Source organism: Tiliqua scincoides, chromosome 1 (genome assembly GCF_035046505.1).
Source record: "Tiliqua scincoides isolate rTilSci1 chromosome 1, rTilSci1.hap2, whole genome shotgun sequence".
In the NCBI taxonomy this organism is placed as follows: Eukaryota; Metazoa; Chordata; class Lepidosauria; order Squamata; family Scincidae; genus Tiliqua; species Tiliqua scincoides.
In genome coordinates this window covers 170,390,418-170,409,202 of record NC_089821.1, presented here as the reverse complement: position 1 = coordinate 170,409,202, position 18,785 = coordinate 170,390,418, and the positions used below count along the sequence as shown (strand labels likewise).

The 18,785-nt window shown below is 40.8% G+C and overlaps 1 protein-coding gene across 1 annotated transcript in view; it reads left to right on the top strand.

Annotated features, from left to right (window-relative positions):
• The window catches only part of GCLC (glutamate-cysteine ligase catalytic subunit), a 40,749-nt gene that overhangs the window by 12,951 nt on the left and 9,013 nt on the right, over positions 1-18,785 (top strand). The window contains exons 2-12 of the mRNA XM_066612408.1: positions 1,120-1,232; positions 1,825-2,007; positions 4,034-4,147; positions 4,937-4,995; positions 5,081-5,217; positions 6,713-6,787; positions 7,436-7,552; positions 9,529-9,667; positions 10,104-10,216; positions 11,745-11,837; positions 13,384-13,488. Of these exons, the coding sequence (XP_066468505.1) occupies positions 1,120-1,232; positions 1,825-2,007; positions 4,034-4,147; positions 4,937-4,995; positions 5,081-5,217; positions 6,713-6,787; positions 7,436-7,552; positions 9,529-9,667; positions 10,104-10,216; positions 11,745-11,837; positions 13,384-13,488 (1,248 nt within the window). The remainder of the gene's footprint in view (positions 1-1,119; positions 1,233-1,824; positions 2,008-4,033; positions 4,148-4,936; positions 4,996-5,080; positions 5,218-6,712; positions 6,788-7,435; positions 7,553-9,528; positions 9,668-10,103; positions 10,217-11,744; positions 11,838-13,383; positions 13,489-18,785) is intronic.

Below are 18,785 nucleotides of genomic sequence, written 5' to 3'. Positions count from 1 at the left end.
GTATCATATCTTAAACTGTAAAAACTGTGTGTGTATTAAACAGTACAGTTAATTGGTATTGTCCTTCTCGGTGCATGTGTATAGATTTAAACATAACAATACTTTTTGTACTGTGTTTTATAGTTTAGCCTTTCTCTCTGGTATACCATTCAAAGAAAAGCACTCTTTGTTTTCTAATCTGCCACATTTTTCCTTTTGCTGTGTACAAATGACTATAATCTCTGGGTTTATTCTTCATAATCAATCTAAACCCTACTTCTTACTTTGTGGTATGTATTGCACATCTTTTAGTTATGTCAGACCACATGATGCAGATTAAAATACTCTGTTCTGCTACAAATAGAGGCAGAAGGACCAATAGGTATCTATGGCTGGGCCTGCACGTATGGATCACATTATTATGTTAATAATAATAATAGAGCTCTAAACAACCAGGAATAATAGTCAAATGCTCTGTAAATTATATCAGTAGGGATTAGAACAGTGATAGTGACCTGTTAAACTTGTGTCAAAGGTGGTGCACCACAGTGTTTTGGTTGATAACACCAGCATTCACCAACACCTAACAACTGCGTTTTGTTTTACTCGTACTTCATTTTTGTAATTGTTTTGTGTTTCTTTATATGGCTTCATATCTGAATGGACTGTATTTTTAAAAATTAATATGTAAAGAATTTTTTCTCTTTTGTTCGGAAGGGGAGAGGGTGACACACCAGCCGAGGCATTTTTCATTTTTTGACACACTGAGCCCAAAATCTTCATTCAGTTGGCATGATCAGGATAGGTCAATAGGAATAACCCAATTCTAGTGGGTTTTTATCCTTTGATCAGAAATGCCCCAAGCATGCAAGAACAGAAACACTAAAGTCTGCTGAGTAATAGCGCTGGTGGCTGGTGTACTGAAGCTTCAAGAGATTGCAGGATTGTGATCTTTGTGAAAATCAAAAGTTTAGCAGTCATGATGCTCTTGCCTGTTGTTCTTTGGCATGAAACCTGCTGTATTCACAAATAGTTCAAAATTAGTGGTATTTTTGTTACTGTAAGATGTCTGGTTTGACAGTTATCAATCTGATGTACTAAATATTATGGGCTGTGTTTGTGCTTTGTGTTGTATGTTAGGTGGAATACATGTTGGTAGCTTTTGATCATGAAAATAAGAGAGCAAGACTGTCTTTAACTGGAGAAGAAGTTCTTCATACTTTGCAAGAAAAAGGTGAAAGAGTAAACCCCAAGTAAGTAGCACAGTTTTTAAAATTGCACACTGAAACTCAGTTGACTTGCCTTTACTTTAAGATAAGAAAATCGGGGCCTCTGAGGAATTTTTTCAGGGGCAGTACAATGTTTCTTTTGAGCCCCCATCCAAGGCAAGGGTAAGACAGAGTGGAGGGAGGGTAGTGATGGGATTTGGCACAATAGGGGCAGGGAGGGGACAGAACAGGGCAGGTGATGGTGGCAGCAGCCAGAAAAGTCTTTGGAGTCCATTGGGCTTCCTGATGCAGAGCCCAGGTCTAATGACCCTTGTGGCTCCAGTAGCTAGGTGACCCCTCCCTTCAACCAGAGCGAAACACTGGGAAAGAAAGCAAAGTGATTATCTTTCTTTCTCATGCTCAGGGGGAAGGGGAGGTTGCTTGCCTTGCAATGAAGCTGTTCTAAGTGCCTGAAGAGAAAATGATTGATTGGATTGTCAGTTGGCTATCCTCTCTTGCATTAATGAGGCTATTGTTAAACTATTTTTTCCTTTAAATGGCCCTTATTGTGTTGAGATAAAACTGCAGGTGAAAAACTCATGGAATAAGGTTATACCTGTAATCGTTTCTCTCATAGCCATCCTACTCTCTGGAGACCAGAATATGGAAGTTATATGATTGAAGGAACTCCTGGACAGCCATATGGTGGAACAATGTCTGAATTTAACACTGTACAAGACAACATGAGAAAACGACGTCTGGAAGCTGCTTCTGTACTGAAAGAAAATGAAGCGGTTTGCACTGTTACCTCATTTCCAAGGTTAGACTCCATGGGTTACGTCCAAGTAATGTTTCTGTGATCATGAACTCTCTCTGCGGATGGAAGGAGTGTTCTACTTGCTCCAAGGGTCCCTGTGAGCACAGAAGGGGTGCTTAGCATGAGAGGAATGCTCCTTCTGTTCATAGAAGTGATACTCTGGATATAGCCCTGTGTTTCTAATACGACTTCAAAGTATGCTTGTTTAAGTTCGTTATCAAATGAGAGCTTGTAACCGAAACTGTGGTAGCTTTTTTAAGTTTATGGTATTTCCCAAAATAGTACTTTTTCCCATGTTACTGTTTGATTACATCTCTATGTATGCATGTATTACAGCTGTTTGCCCCAATCTAGTTTGTTTGTTCAGGTGTGGGATCTCTGTGTCCACTTTAGCTTTTTGTACATGCTTCTTTTAAACTGAGTGGGAAAGTCCCAGACAACTGACAGTTGTCTCTTTTGGGTCACAGCTCAAGACCTGGTTACAGGTGAACCCAATACTCGTGGTCAGAACTTCATATTAAAGAACCTCAAAACATTTCTAGCTAATGTTGGCATGAAGTTGCTTCTCGTATCCCCCCTTCAGAGCTACTAATTAAATGTACTTAATTCTTCACTAGATCAGCACAAGTTCTCTTGTCCTTACTTGCAGGGCTTTCTGTGAGCTTGTCTGCCATTAGCTCTTTAGTCTTGTATCCCATTATACTCCTATCCAGGAACTGTGTTTCTCCTGTATCGCTACTGTCAGCTGTCAGAATTCTCTTGCTGCTCCTTATGTCCTCAACTCCCTTCAATCTTTTCCACACAATTATTTCTCCTTTCTTCAAACTCATCTTTGTTTTTGTTGGCACAACTCCCTAGTTGCTATATTTTACAGCATTGCTTCCCAAATTCCTACAAGGGAGTTGGAGCACTGTAAGTAGTTGTGGAAGAGGGAGGGAAGGCAGCAATGTGATCCCCAGAATCATGCAGCTACTTGGGAGGGACGTTTTCTACTTACCTGCAGCCAGCACTGCGGTCCTGTGGAGTCCAGGGGGAGGAGGGAGCCCTCTGTAGAGTCCTCAGCTGAGCTCCCCATGCCTGTGAAAGTATAAGAAAAGGGCACTTCTGGTTTCGTTGCGAAAACCGAAGTGCCTTTTTCCCTTCTTTTACACTTTTGCAGACATTGGAGCCCTGCAGAGGGTTCCCTGGACCCCAAGGACTGCAGCACTGGCAAGTAAGTAGAAACCCCCTGTACCCAGCAGCAGTGCAATCCTGGAGATTGTGTTACTGCCCTCCTCTTCTTCCCACCCCTTAAAGGGGCATTGACCAGTACTTCACAGGCTGATGACCCACCAGTTTGGGAACCACTGCTTTACTGCAACTAAGAGTAAGTAGTGAAATAATCGCATGCAGTATTCTTCCCATGTTTACCTTCCCTCCCCTTCTTCTGCTTTCTCCATAGTCTCTATTTCTAGATTGTGAGCCTCTTAAGGAAGAGACCTGCCGTTTTATTCTTTGTGAAGCACCATGTGTGTGTATATACAGTATACAGCATTATACTGATAAGTAAAGCACCAATTCAGGGAAAAAACATTTCTTGGTCCTGCATCTTTAATTTTGGCCATTCTTTATATAGTCATCTATATAACTTTACACTGTGGGAATGTCCTGATTTTAACTACACACCAAAAGTAGAAAGCTGAGCGAAAAGAGCACTGTTAAGGCTTTCCTCCTCAGAAGGAAGAAAGTGTCCTGTATTGAATGATTCCTTTAGTTCATCTCTGAGGCATGTCTGCTGAAGACTATGGTCTGCTAAAACTTGTGAACTCCTTCTCCTAAACTATATAGGTACATGAGTCTGTCGAACAAAGTGCCTGTACTCATTTCTTCTCTGAGGATTTGCACCAAATGAGGCAGTTTTTTAGTCTACTTTGCTTCAGTTTTGTTTCTGTTTACTTCTAATAATTTTAAGTTTGCCTATGTTTTTGTTAGCTGTGATTTCTAACAGGAAAGCATGTAACAATAACTATAACTTCTTTAAAATATATAGACTAGGGTGTCCAGGATTTACGATACCAGCGTGTGACCCAACACCTGTTGAAATGGGAGCATCCAAATCTCTCTTTTTCCCAGATGCAGCCATCAACAAACATCCTAGATTTAGGTAAATATAGTTGGAGATGGGGGGGGGGCACTGTCTTTTTTGTGAACACATAATATAGTCATAGAATGTTTTCCTTTCTGGGGAATAAAAATTTCCATCAGAATGATTGATTCTTTTGAAGTGGTCAAAGGATGGTGTATATTTTTGTACTCAGTCATCAGTTCTAAATTTTGTGTTAACCTTCACTTTGCTTAGTAATACGTAGAACCCTAAAACTTGGACTGTTTTCTATGGACACTGCTACAGTTTTTTGTATCTGGTGAAGACTGATTACACTAGGAGCTGGTAGTTCTGACCATCACTCTGCACTTCCATGTCTCCGTGCTCAAATGGGAAGTGCAAGTGTAGAGGCAAGAGTATTCATGAGATTCTGTGTTTTTTTAATGCATAGTGGGGCTGAATTTTTTGTTGTAAAGAGCCTCTATTTCCAAACATTCCAACTGCATCTCTGCTCCCTCTTTCTATTTTCTTGCTGCCTCCTGCCCACTGTTGCAGCCTGTGAACACTGGGTTGTGATGTGCACACAATATTGAGCAAGAAAGTGCTATTGCCCTGTCTTTCTTGCTCTTAACAAATGATGTTGTTGGTGTTTCTTTGATGTGTCATAGAATTTTCTGAATGAAGAAACAATACAGATATTATAGTTTTGCAGCATAGATAAGTATCAAGAGAAATTTCTGAAAGAAACATCAATTTTAAATGCAAATCTTTAAAAATTAACTACTAATGACTGTGGGGATGCTTCTCCCCTGAGAAGGTATTTCAGAATAATTTTTTTTTTCATTTTAGTACTTTAACAAGAAACATTCGACACAGGAGAGGAGAAAAAGTAGTGATAAACGTACCAAGTGAGTGCATAAACAATTTACCTTTCTAAAAGCAGAAAGGGTTAGTAGCCATGACCTTAATGTCTTGTCAATTTATCTTGTGCAGTATTTAAGGACAAGAATACGCCATTGCCATTCATAGAAACATTCCCTACTGATGATGGTGAAGCAGCAAGAGCAGCCAAGCCTAACCATGTATATATGGATGCCATGGGGTTTGGGATGGGTAATTGCTGCCTACAGGTAAGTTCACTAGGAAAAAAACAATGGTGCCTTTAGTTCTGTCAACTGACAATAATGCTTGTGTGATTTCTTAATTCCAACCTCAGTGTAATGTTCTATGCTCATGTTTCAAGCTTCTTTCCTTCAAGGTTTGGATTGTTTCCTAGCCTACTTCTGTGGCTAGCTAGGCTTCGAGCCCTCCAAATAATTGGGAGCAATCCGACGCATGGGGCAGGTGGTGGTGAAGTGTTGATGCACGAGGGGGGAGGAGGATGGGTCCTGGGGGGGGCGTCCTTATGCTTCCCAGATTACTGGAAGATATAATTTTGTAACAGGAGGTGCTGCGTGGCACATAGTGGGTAAAGATATAAACAAAAAAGGTGTCTGTCTCTTTGGTCACTTGTGCATCCTGGTAGTTAGCGTAATTTGGGGAAGGGAGCGCTGACCAGAAGACAGGTTTGGGGCAAAAGTGAAGAATATAGATAGTTCCCATGTTTACCAGCTTGCTAAGCCCCTTTTTCCATTCTCTGTACCAGGGGTGCCCAAACCCCGGCCCTGGGGCCACATGCGGCCCTTGAGGCCTCTCAATGCGGCCCTCAGGGAGCCCCCAGTCTCCAATGAGCCTCTGGCCCTCTAGGGATTTGTTGGAGCCCGCATTGGCCCAATGCAACTGCTCTCAGTGTGAGGGCAACTGTTTGACCTCTCGCATGAGCTGTGGGATGCGGGCTTCCTCCACTGCTTGCTGGTTCACATCTGTGATGCAGTAGTGGCAGCAAAGGAAAGGCCAGCCTTGCTTTGTGCAAGGCCTTTTATAGGCCTTGAGTTATTGCAGGACCTTCATTCATTCATATGAGTACATCTTTAATATATTCACTTATGTAAACTTATGTAAATTTATTCAAATTTTAAATGTAAATTAATTCTTTTTTTCCCTGGCCCCCAACACAGTGTCAGAGAGATGATGTGGCCCTCCTGCCAGAAACTTTGGGCACCCCTGCTCTGTACCAAGCAAATGTATTGGAGAGAAATGTTTTGTGACAGGTTTGTGATTGGTTAAATCAGGGGTGTCAAACATAAGGTCCAGGGGCCAGATGCAGCCCTTGGAAGCTTTTTATCTGGCCCTCAGGCTCTCAGCTGCTGAGCCAAGCTGAGGTGTTACTGCTGAAAGGGCAGCCCCCTTGAAAATTGAGCTCTCCCATATCTTGAATATGATCAAGATATGTATATTTTCTCTTCTGTCATTTGCAGCTAATGAGTTCCCAATTGAGATAAAGTGCTTGTTTTTGGTCATTACCTGTTTAGTGACATCACTTCCTGCCTAATGACATCACTTTCGGCCCTCAGCAGGCATCATGAATGCTATTTGGCCCTCTGTATGAAATGAGTTTGACACCCCTGGGTTAAATTGTTCAAATGAGGTTGGCTTTTGTAGTTTTGGCATTTCAGAAAAGTTGGCTGTAGTGCTATAGGGACCATGTAATTCTTTGTTTAATTGTTGGTTGGTATTCTTCTGCAGGTAACATTCCAGGCTTGCAGCATTTCTGAAGCAAGATACCTTTATGATCAGCTAGCCACAATCTGTCCCATTGTGGTAAGTGGTAGACAACTGACTCCAAAAAGCACTGTGATAAAAGTAATATATTCTGCATGTGTGAATCCTCATCATAGCATAACTTGTTTGATCAGTTAATGCAACTTCTGAAGCCAGGATCTCATTTACATAGTCCTTAGAACAGTCAAATTTCTCAGTAAATGGTGACATGAAAAAGGATAACTTCCTTTTTTCAGACCACTTAAAGATATTTCGATAAATATAAAATTTAAACAAAGTTTGGAATTAGAACAGACAGAACTGACTTGCTTCTTGACTTGAAAAACACGATGCATGCAAGAGTCTGTTCAGATGACTTGTTGCCTTAAATAAAATAAAATGAGGCATGATTGCAAATATTTGTCATGAAGCTGCTTCTGCAGATATCGCTTCCTGAGGTTTTTATGTGCCCCAGAGTCACAGCTGATAAAAGCATCCATTCCAGATTAGGAAGAAATGGGTTAGAGAATGCTGGTTGGTGCAAAAAAATTATCAGCAAAAATGTGTTGCCACTGTAACAAGAAAGTGCTATAGTAAGTTTTACTGTTGAAGGAAAATGGAGCACTTTGCTATCTTCAGAACAAAAGCATCTTTCAATTTATATGGTAGTAACTTAGTGTGTTGAGTACTCTCAAATTCTTCTTTTAGATGGCATTAAGTGCTGCAGCTCCATTCTACAGAGGCTACGTGACAGATATTGATTGCCGTTGGGGAGTAATATCTGCATCAGTAGATGACAGAACAAGGGAGGAGAGGGGATTAGAGGTACGTATATGCAAACTCTTGGAGCAAACATATAATCTATATTGCATTTGCTTGTGGTTTATAATCCTAGTTCTAAAATTTTCACATGCTCTTTTGTAAATGTTGAGCATTCTCAACATATTTTACTGTAACTATGGAAAAATCAACCCATTGCTAAAATGTCTTTTTCAAGTCTAGTATATATTCTTCATCTGATCATTTTAGCACAGTCAGCCTGAGACTTGGGTGTCCTACAGTAAAAATAATTTTTTAATGCTTTATTGTTCTATGTTGATTTTAAAAACTAAAAGAAAAGAGCATTACATTGATGTGTTAAGTTACATATTAAGAAAATGAAAATGGGGGAAAAACAAACATATATGCGATCAAAACATTGATCTGTATATCAACACATATGGCTTGTGATATTATATCAAGGAGTGGGATCCAGATATTTTCAGATATGTCCATGCGCAACTGATGCTGATATGCCATTTGCTCAAATGCCAATAAATGCAAAATATTATCCATCCATTGGGCATATGTTGGTGGGCAGCTTTCTTTCCAGTTAAATAGTATAAGTCTTCTTACCATCGTGAGGGCAGAGTCCATTTGTGCTGTGATATTAATCTCCATATAACAGGTAAATAATTTAGGATTACATACATGTCAGTTAATATCTTCCCCTGGGGGCTGGGGATAAGAATAGGCCCTCAGTTTGACTGTACTTGTCATAAGAGGCGACTAAACAGCCACCGGGTAGATGGGACTCGTCAGCCTGGGAAGGCAGCTCATCTGAGAGAAGGAAAACTCTGATCCCAAAGCTGCACTGCCTTGTGGCTACATCCAGTTATGGAAAAGGCTTCAGGAGTCAACCTCAAGGCAAAATCTGGAGCCGGAGTCCCTGAGGCAGTTCATGGCTGAACATAGTCACGTTCTGGCAACTCCTGCAACGCCGCTGGAACCACCCGTATTGGCCTCTGCCTTTCCATTGGACCATTTCAGCAACGTGGAGAGGGGGGATTTGCTGCATGGGAAACAGTCTATCTTCCATATCTACTTTACCCAGGCTTCACGCACTGGAGAGGACACTCTGTTCCAGAACCACCATTCAGAGAGCGATACCATAGTCCTCCGAGACTGAAGGATGCCAGCATGTCAGTTAATATCAGAGGTTGCTGTAGCACAATCTTCATAATTCTCCCCCAAAGCTTACAGTAACAGGATATGACCACAACATATGTGTAAGCGATACATTCAGACTTGAATATCGCCAGCATCTAGATTCATTGCTAAGTTTTAAATTTAATCTCTTGGTGTCCAGTACACCCTGAAAAGTATTTTTTGTATTAATCCAACAAAAAATATTTTTCAGGGTATACTGGGCACCGAGAAATTAAATTTAAAACAGCAATGAATCTAGATGCTGGGGATGTTTCAGTGAGTGTCTGAACAATTTCCTGAATGTATGCTTAGTGTTACAAGCAACTACATAACAAAATACACACTTCTGTTAATCTGCAGCAAATTAATCTATACTCATTTAACTCCTCATACAACTTTAATGTAGTCCATGGCCTATGACTTCTGTCTTTGTACCCTTTTATATCACACCACCTTCCTTAGGCTTTAACTAACCGCAGGTTCCGAACCTATGGTAGAGACCTAAGCTCCAAGATACAATCGGAGACATTCTCCAGTCGCGTCTAGAGGCCTTTCTGAGACCTGCAGTGGCTACGCACGGCTTGTACAGGCCTCATAATGGCTTCAGTCTCATCAAGAGCCCTTATTGCACAGCAACCCACGAATTTTATTATCCATGGGTTTCAATATCCTCGGGGTGGATGGGTCTGGGAGCAGATTCCCCCATGGATACCGAGGTCTGTATTACTAAATAGCATGTTTCCAACTTCAACGCAAATGGCATGGTTTAAATTGTGTACTATTTGTTGTTTAATATTTATAAGCCCATGACACTTTTTTCTTAAATTACATAGCCTTTGAAGAACAATCGCTACAGAATCAATAAATCCAGATATGATTCCATAGACAGTTACCTCTCTGAATGCGGTGAAAAGTACAATGATATTGATTTGACAGTAGATAAAGAAATCTACGAGCGCCTAATAAACGAAGGTAAGTATTCAATGTGACAGGGAGATTAGTGTGATTGAGTTGGTTTCTGCACATGTAGAAGACACAATAAGACACATGTAAGTAGGCTTCTTGTAATTAGCCCTACAATAGCTGTTCTATATGTATGCATGAAATATTCAGTACTATATATACTAATTTTAAACTTTCTGAAGGGCTTGCCTCATCTAGAAAGCAAATCTTTGTCATAAGCCATATTATACTCAGAGGGCAAATAGTAGCATTACCCACCAGGAAGGATGTTTCCCTTTCTACTCCAGAAGTTTCCTTATATATGCCAATGATGAATGTTCTACTTTCTTCTCAGATTATGCTTGGTGAGGTAACTACAGGCAAATTGGTGTTCACTTCCTCTTGTTGTTTGGCTATAGGTTTCTTTAAAAAAATCTGCTAATGTTCCATCTTTTTGGGTCCCTAGGCATTGACCATCTCTTGGCACAACACATTGCTCACTTGTTTATTCGAGATCCATTGACTCTGTTTGAAGAGAAAATTCATCTGGATGATGCAAATGAATCTGACCATTTTGAGGTTGTGTCTTACGCTAGCTTCCTTATTCTAAAAAAAGTCTGTTCCTTATTTGTGTTCAGAATATGCAGGGCATATATTAAAAAGTCCCCAAATAATTATGTGTAGGAACCTTTGATTAATCAGTGGTGCTTAACTTACAGTTTTCTGTTTTTGCAGTGTGTCTGATGCTTTTCTATCTGTGTTGAGGCAAAAACGAATGTGCTGGGTTTAAACAGTTGCAGAACTGCGAAGTGTACAAAATTCTAAACTTATGAATGATTCTTCAAAGTACAAGGCAGAGTCAGCTAGAAGGACTTCAGTAGAACTGCTCTGGGTTAGTGTGATAAGGAGGTAGGGAGGCAAGGACAGTTTGTACTCTCACTGTCACAAACAGGCTGCCAAAACGGAATGACTCGGAATGCACTCAGAAACTGAATGCACTCAGAAACAACAATGGAAAGGCACAAGTAGGTGCACACAACATTATTGGCATTTTAATAAAGTAAAAAACGGCACTTTAATAAACTGCTGTTACTGAAGGTAAACTCAAATTATAATTAGCTAAGCTTGTTTCTGAAATGGACGTTTGATCAAAGGATGATGATGGTGATCCACTTCTGTACTGTCTAAATTTGATCACTAGGCACAGTACAGGTCCAGCCTATTTATACACGGGTTTGACTCTAATGGCCCCTGCAAATGAGAAGGAATGTGCTGATCCCTGGAGAAGGGGAAAAAGCATCCCTTTAAAATCAGTTTAAAAAACTGAACAATAACAATAGCCTCCATAATAAGAGAGAGAGAGAGGGCAGCTGGCTGACAATCCATCAATCCTTCTCCCCAGGGGACCCCTCCCTTCCCACTGAGCTTGTGAAAGAAAGGTGATAACTTTGCATTGGTGAAGGGAGGGGCTGAGTGAAGTGCTGATGGATTGTCGTCTTAATGACTCCTAACTTACATCACAAAGATCTGCAAGGCTGTTTTTAAAGCACCAAAGCAAAGAAACTTTGTTGTTTAAATTGATTTGCTATAGTTGTTTTTTGCCATCCACTTGAGTGCTTGGAATGGAACCACCTGAATAATTTGGGTATGGTTTAAGCAAATATTGAGAGGTTACTATTCTCACACACTATTAGTAGTATTAAAATTAGGATATTTACATTGAGCACATTGATAGTATTGCCTTGTGCCTTGTGCAATACTATCTTGCTTTGAGGAAAGAATGGGAGAGGGTACCAGAGCAAAGAAACAATTCATACATAATACCAGGGCAGTGTCGTTGTTAAAACTTTAATCTACAGGGCATCTGTAGCACTTGTTTGTTCTTGGTTTCATTTTTCATGTGATTTTCTAAAGCTCTTTCTATACATGGACTCTTCTCTGCCTTGATGCATGGCTAGCACTACACTAGGATTTTGTAGCTTCTTACAGTTTTATCTTCAATGTTTAAAGGCCTGATCATTTAATTCATTTGGGAACAGGAAGGCAATAATTGTTCTGAAGATCATACAGAAACTGTAGACTAAGTGTAGATTTTTGTCTCTTATAGAATATTCAGTCAACCAACTGGCAGACAATGAGATTTAAACCCCCTCCTCCAAATTCAGATATCGGATGGAGAGTTGAATTCAGACCGATGGAGGTAAGGAAGTAAGCCTGTTCAGTGGAATATATGCAGTGAATGAAAACTTCATAATCCTAAAATCTAGTTCAAATATTTTTGACTTTCTATTTGTGCATAACTGGTTTTTTCTCTTTAAATTGAAAGTGAAAATGTTTGTCATTAAAAGTCAAGTTATAATGCTTGCACTTTGGATTCATTCAAATTTGTAATAGATATGCACCAAATTCAGTTCTTTACATTATGGCTTTTAACTGGGTCTTCACTATGTAATCATGCATGAGTTTTTACCTTCTAAACATGCAAAAACATTACGTTCTGTAAGTATCACTTTTTCATCCATTCTTGAATCTATAATGAGATTACAGATCCCAAAGTGATTGTGGAGAAGGAAATGTGCAGCTACACAAGTCTTTTTGAGAAGAAGCCTAGCCTAGTCCAATTTCCAACTTCTAGGAGTCGAGTAGTTTGGGGTGACCTTCAGTATAACGGTAGAAGCCCACATTCTATATTAGACAGACTTTGTTATCAGTAGCATCTATGAAATGTAACTTTTCTATTGCACTCATAATATTGGTGACTGTCCCTACACTTTGAGCCTATACAGATGCTATTTCTCTAAGACTGTATATTGGTCAGCCTAGAAAAGAGGCACCTGAGGGGGGACATGTTTGAGACATACAAAATTATGCAGGGGATGGACAGAGTGGATAGAGAGATGTTCTTTACACTCTCACATAACACCAGAACCAGGGGACATCCACTAAAATTGAGTGTTGGGAGAGTTAGGACAGACAAAAGAAAATATTTCTTTACTCAGCGTGTGGTTGGTCTGTGGAACTCCTTGCCACAGGATGTGGTGATGGCGTCTGGCCTGGACACCTTTAAAAGGGGATTGGACAAGTTTCTGGAGGAAAAATCCATTACGGGTTACAAGCCATGATGTGCATATGCAACCTTCTGTTTTTAGAAATGGGCTATGTCAGAATGCCAGATGCAAGGGAGGGCACCAGGATGAGGTCTCTTGTTATCTGGTGTGCTCCCTGAGGCATTTGGTGGGCTGCTGTGAGATACAGGAAGCTGGACTAGATGGGCCTATGGCCTGATCGAGTGGGGCTGTTCTTAAGTTCTTATGAGCAGATCTCCAGCAGTTCACTCTATCATTTTGCATTGGCTGTGGGGAGAAGATACGAGTTAGCCATTGAAATCCCATGTTTATTTGAATGCTCTGTTTGTTTGAATGCTTGGCTCTGCAAGGTGGAAGCCATTCTTTCTGTTCTACTAGGCATTTCCAGATCCGGAAATTCTGTGCCCAATTGAACAGGGAGTGTGTTCAGTTAACTCTGAACCTCTTCCTTACAGTGAGGGAGAGCATGAGACCAAGGCCTACTTCTAATCTCTCTCTCTTTCTGCCCTTTGTCACCCCCTAAAATTCTAGAGTAGACTTTTGTTGAATAGACTGTCTTGCATCTGAAAGATTTCAGATTGTGAATTAGCTACAATTACTGTATGGGTTTTCAGCCTGCTTATCAAAATCAATTTATATTTTATTATTCTCAATATCTAGGTTCAATTAACAGACTTTGAAAATTCTGCATATGTTGTATTTGTTGTGCTGCTGACCCGAGTCATTCTCTCATACAAGCTGGATTTTCTCATTCCATTATCCAAGGTAAGAGTGGCATTCTCTTCCCCTCTGTTTAGTGAGTTAAATGAGTATGTTCAGAAGAAACAATCTATTCATTAGTCTGTGAAACTGAGAATTGTGTGTAGTCTCTTGGCCATGGAATGCAAGGCTATGAGGCACTTACGGGCTTCTTTTCCAGTCATCTTGAGATTTAAATTATATATACTATAATTTTAAATTTTAGTATGTTAGTCTTTAAAAACAAAACTCCATTCCCTGTATTTGGAGATCTGCTTTGTATTTGCCTGTAACTTTCTGTAACACCTCATGATCTTCTAATATGTCAGTTTGGTCATGGTTTGAATATGGTAGCTAGGATGTTCTTACTAACCCAGTTCCCAGTTATACCCAGTAAGTTAACTGAAGTTCACAGGGGTTGTATCCTTACCTTCTTTGTACAAGAGTTTCATGATCACAGGCTCCTTTGGTGAATAGAGTTTATGGCAACAACATTGGCAAAAGGAAGGTTAGGATACAACCCATGCCTTTGGTCTGCATTTGCCCCTACTGTCTTGTCACCTCTGAAAGGATAAGCTGCAGTGGAAACTTAAGTACAAGTATGCACCTCTTAACAACCATTCCCTTAAGGACAGATCCATATACCACAGTAGTCAAAGCACAACAAAGGCTCTTAATGAGGCAGTCAGGTCTCCCATGGCTTGCAGTAAAGTATCTGTTTACACAACAAAGAGGGTCAATGCAAAGAAGAGACAATCTTCAATAGCATGTGCAGCCAGCTAGTGTCTTTCAGGGAGTGTCTGTTTACACAACAAAAGCAATAGGTTGGGCTGAATATTTGCTTACTGATCTAATTGCATAACAAGGGGGATCCCTGTTAAGTGGCACACACCTGTAGTAGGAAAGCAGAGGAACCTGCATAGGGTATTCTTAAATCTGAACAACATATTGTGCTCAAAGTGGGCCTGATGCCTACAGGAATCCCATGTCAAGTTCTCCACCCACTCCATTCCAGTCACTGTGGTTTAGACATCTTCATCAATCTCATGATGTAATTTGTGTTTAACATTGTCATTCCCCTCTCAGAAGCAGCTGGAGATATGGGAAGTGAGAATTGCATCAGGTGGTAATGTCTTGTATGGCGGAGATCATTGTGCCTTAACTTTATGGGGAGAATAGGGCAGAGGGAAAGAAGTTGACACAAGGCTGCCCTTTGTGAGAGTGGCAAAGTACCCCTTTAGAAGAGATTCTGCTGTGCTTATTGCATGCTGTACACTAAATGCATCCTTGCCAAAGCTGCCAGATGGTGGAACCCTGTTTTGCCAAATCCCAATCCACTGGGCCTTGTAAACCAGTCCAATCAATCAGAGTTGCCAATAAGCCAAGTTACAGTCCAAAGTCAGGTTCCAGGTAGGTCAGTCCAATCCGTCAGGATATCCAAATCAAAGTCCAAAGCCAAAGTCCAGTCACAATCCAGTCTGATTCCCAATTCCATAAACCAAGTCAGTCTCCTCTCCTACCTCCAACCTGCACTCCTTCAAAACCCACCAAAAACCTTTCTGCCTCAGGTGCTCCCTATATACCTGAGGGATCTCCTTATGCTCTAGTGGCTGCAGCTGTGCAGCACACCTCCAGCAACTACCTGGGCTTTAATTCTGCATTTACTCAGAGCAAGGGGCACTGTGGACACCACACCCTATCTCCTCTGTAATATCTTCCGCAATTCCAATACAAACCCTTGATTTTAATTGAAGTGTATCTACTGCCTTGCTCCTAAACATGTGAGATTGAAATAAGCTATACATGAAATCAGTCTTACTAACTTGCTAGTAATTTGTATTTGGGATGTGCAAGTTAGTGTTTGAAGATGTGTTCTTGCGTTGAAGCATTTGTGTTTCATATGAGGGAAAGCTGTATAGCTTTTTAAAATTTTGAAGGAAATATAAAGTAACAGATTATGAAACATGTTCTTTGCTCATTAGCTTTGTTGCCAGTTCATTATCCAGGGCTCTTGTGATATTTTTTCTTAAAGCTCCATCTCCTGGGGATCTTTCATAGGTGAGCATCTGAGTTTCCTATTTAATAAAAATATATATATACACAACTGTTTTGCCCAGATAGTTAAGAAATCCTGAGAATATTTTGCAGATATACCTGAAGGAATTGAACATCAACTCTATATTGTATTGCACTATTGACAGTGAAGCCTTTGAAATTTTACTGAGCTAGCATAGTGACATGAACAACTGAACGTTTTTCAGTAAATGATCTTCAAGCCAACTTTTGTGACAGACAGGAAAATTGTGAATTTAACTAGGAAGGCTGAGGGGGATACAATAATGTTCTTCAAATATCTTCAGTGTCACATGGAAGAGGGAAAAGATTTATTTTCTGCTGCCCCAGAGGAATGGACTGTTTTTAAAAGGCTTAAGCTGCAGGAGGAAATATTTTGTTCAAATATCAGAAAATTCTTAATGGTAAAGTGATTTGATAATGGAACTGATTCCCAAGGGAAGTGGTGGGTTCTCCCTTGGACGGATATGGAGATACTTTAGAGAGGATTTTCCTGCTTCTTGCACAGGGGTGGACATAGCATCTAAGAACTAGATGGCTTTGAAGGCCCTTCTTAGGATTAAGACTTGACCAAGGAGCAAGCTGAGAACTGAGGCAAGGTCCTAGTACATAGGGCAGCCAATGAATTAGTAACCCAAAGGAAAGGTGGCTGAAAGCAAGCGTTGAACATAAGCAAGTGACTAAAAAAGAAAAACCTGAACTAAGGGTAGATGTAATGAAGCTTCAGGAAAAGGGCAGAACAGACATGGACTCAAGGCAAGAAGAAGCTGACTGGAGAAGGGATTCTCCAAAAATTTACTGTACTTAAGATGAAGAGCAGTTGATTACTGTGGTTGAGAAGAGCACTTGGAAAGCCAGTCAAATGTTAGGTTGCTAAAGAAAAAGGGACTGTAGGGTGTGGCCTGAAAAATAGGGGAGGAGGGTAGAGGATGAAACATGGAGTTTGAAGCAAGGGGGGCTAAGACAAAGTAGAACTGGGGCTAAATCACATAGCATCTAAAGAATTGAATCTGTACGCTGCAGGGAGAGGGGAAATGGACATGCAGAGGATTTTGGAAGTTGGAAATTGTCCGTTCAGGAGATAAATAAGTTTGTTGTGACTTAACAATCTTGGTTAAGGCCCAAAAGCAGAGCAGAGTCAGAGCGTCACATTCATCTGAACAAGTTGGCTAGTTCTCTGGAAACAGGCTTCTAGCAGAGTTGGACTAAATGGGTTTTGCTTTTCTTTCTGTAAGTGCAGATTTTATTTAAATATGGCATAGACATGCTATTAAACTTTGCTAAAAAATATTTTGTTCTCACCTGTCGCTATGGAATATCCTTGGGGAGACCCATGTGACTAGCTTGGGTGCTGGTAAACATTTTTGTTCAAGAAGGCTGCTGCTGTGATTTATATTTTTCTGCTGATGAATGATTTGCTGTGTTTCGCTCTGATTTTTAATGTGTTTAATAACCACCATGACAGCCTCCTAGTGGGCTGGTTGATGGAATTCTACATTTTACAAAGAATTGCGTGTATTTTTCGTGCACTGTCGTAAAGCCTGACCTGGGTCACTTCCATTTTTCTGGCCGTCAACGTGCTGAGCATCTCAACGCATTGTAGCCAAGGAACTGCACTAACATCCCTTTGTGTTTGAACATCTGTGAATGTGTCTCTCTGAAGAGCACTTAAGTTTAGTCTTTTAAAAACAAGTCTTATGAGGCAGCCGTAATGGCATGGTACACCCTGATTGCTTAAATAGAGATCATGGACTAAACAGGAGGGTGGTTAGCTATCTTTTTGGCACAAAATGGTCTCATTGCAAACTCGCATTCCACAAAGACCATGATGATGCTATTTACTTAATGCCAAATATCTTTAATCTTCAAAAGCATGTACTCGGTGTTATACAGTCACTTAACACTTTCACCTGCAGTTCCAGTTGAATTACAGCTAGCATAGTTGTGTGTAGCTTCTCAGGTTTTTCTTTCTCTGCTTTGTGAGTGCTGCCCTATTTGTGTGTTGCCTTTCCCCTACCATCAAATAGAGGCATATGTTCTTCCTTTGTAGATTTGTGGTGTTTGTGTCCTCCACCTTTCTACTGCATAACATTCACACAATTTACTCGGTTTTGATGGCTCATCACTTGTTGCAAAAAAATTCAACATGGATTTCCATTACCTAGTGTGCACCTAGCAATCTCAGGCCTCTTTACAGTGAGCATTTGTAGAATATGTGTTTTTGCAGGGATGCAGGGGTGAGGGATGTCTATTTGCAATCCTCAGAATAAAACTTGGTGAATTTGGCTCTACAAAGTTGCAGCCAAATGGTGTTTAATTTTTTTGTTCTGCTAGCATGGTGACTGCAGTCATTCGTAAATGGACTCTCATTGTATCCATTATTGAACTAAAGTTTCTCTTTAGTCTGATATTTTAATATGTTTGGACTTGGGGCACAGTGCTACCCAGCTGTAGCACTGGCGTAGCAACTGCTGCACCAGCCTAGGCTGTCACAAACATGGCATAAAACACATTGTGATAGCCTGGCAGTTAGGAGCGCCAGCAGAAAGGCCTACGCTGTCCTGCTAGCGCTGGAGCAAGAAGGAACACACACCAGAGCAGGTAAGAACTATTCCAAGCAGCATACAGATGGGGAGGGATGTAATTGGATGCGGGATGGGTAGACAGGCCTGGGAAGAAAGCTGGCAGTGGCTGTGCATGCCAAATCCAGTTCCCCATCCCAGCCTTGAAAACCTGGCATGAGGCAACTCAGACTTACGGTTGGCCATTTACAGGTGCAGATCCAAGTTGTCCCATTGAGCAGGCTGTTGCTTGTCCTGTGTTAAGGGGACAAATGTCCTCTTATCTCAAGGAAACCCCCAGCCTGCTCAACTCATGCTAGGATTTGGCTGCTGGCCAAAGAGTGCATTTCATAAATGTATTTTGCATTTATGGAGGTGGCTTCACATCAAGAGGATGCAAAGTGTTTGTCGTCAGTGTAAGTTGTTGCTTAGGTAACTGGTTATTTGAGTGGTTGGCAGTGTGACTAGTCAAGCTACTGTTGACAGGGATAGAGACTTGGCACCATGGTGAGACTCGAGTCCTAGTTCTGCTACCCCCCACAGTTTGACTCATGCACAAGACTTATTGAGTACTCTTTGCTGACTTGCCTCCCCAAAAATTCCTGAGTCATTTTGACTCAAGTTGGTGTCTTTTGGGTCAGGCCAACGGACCAAAAGGGACTGGGAGGCGTCTGAGCTTAGCAAGGCAGG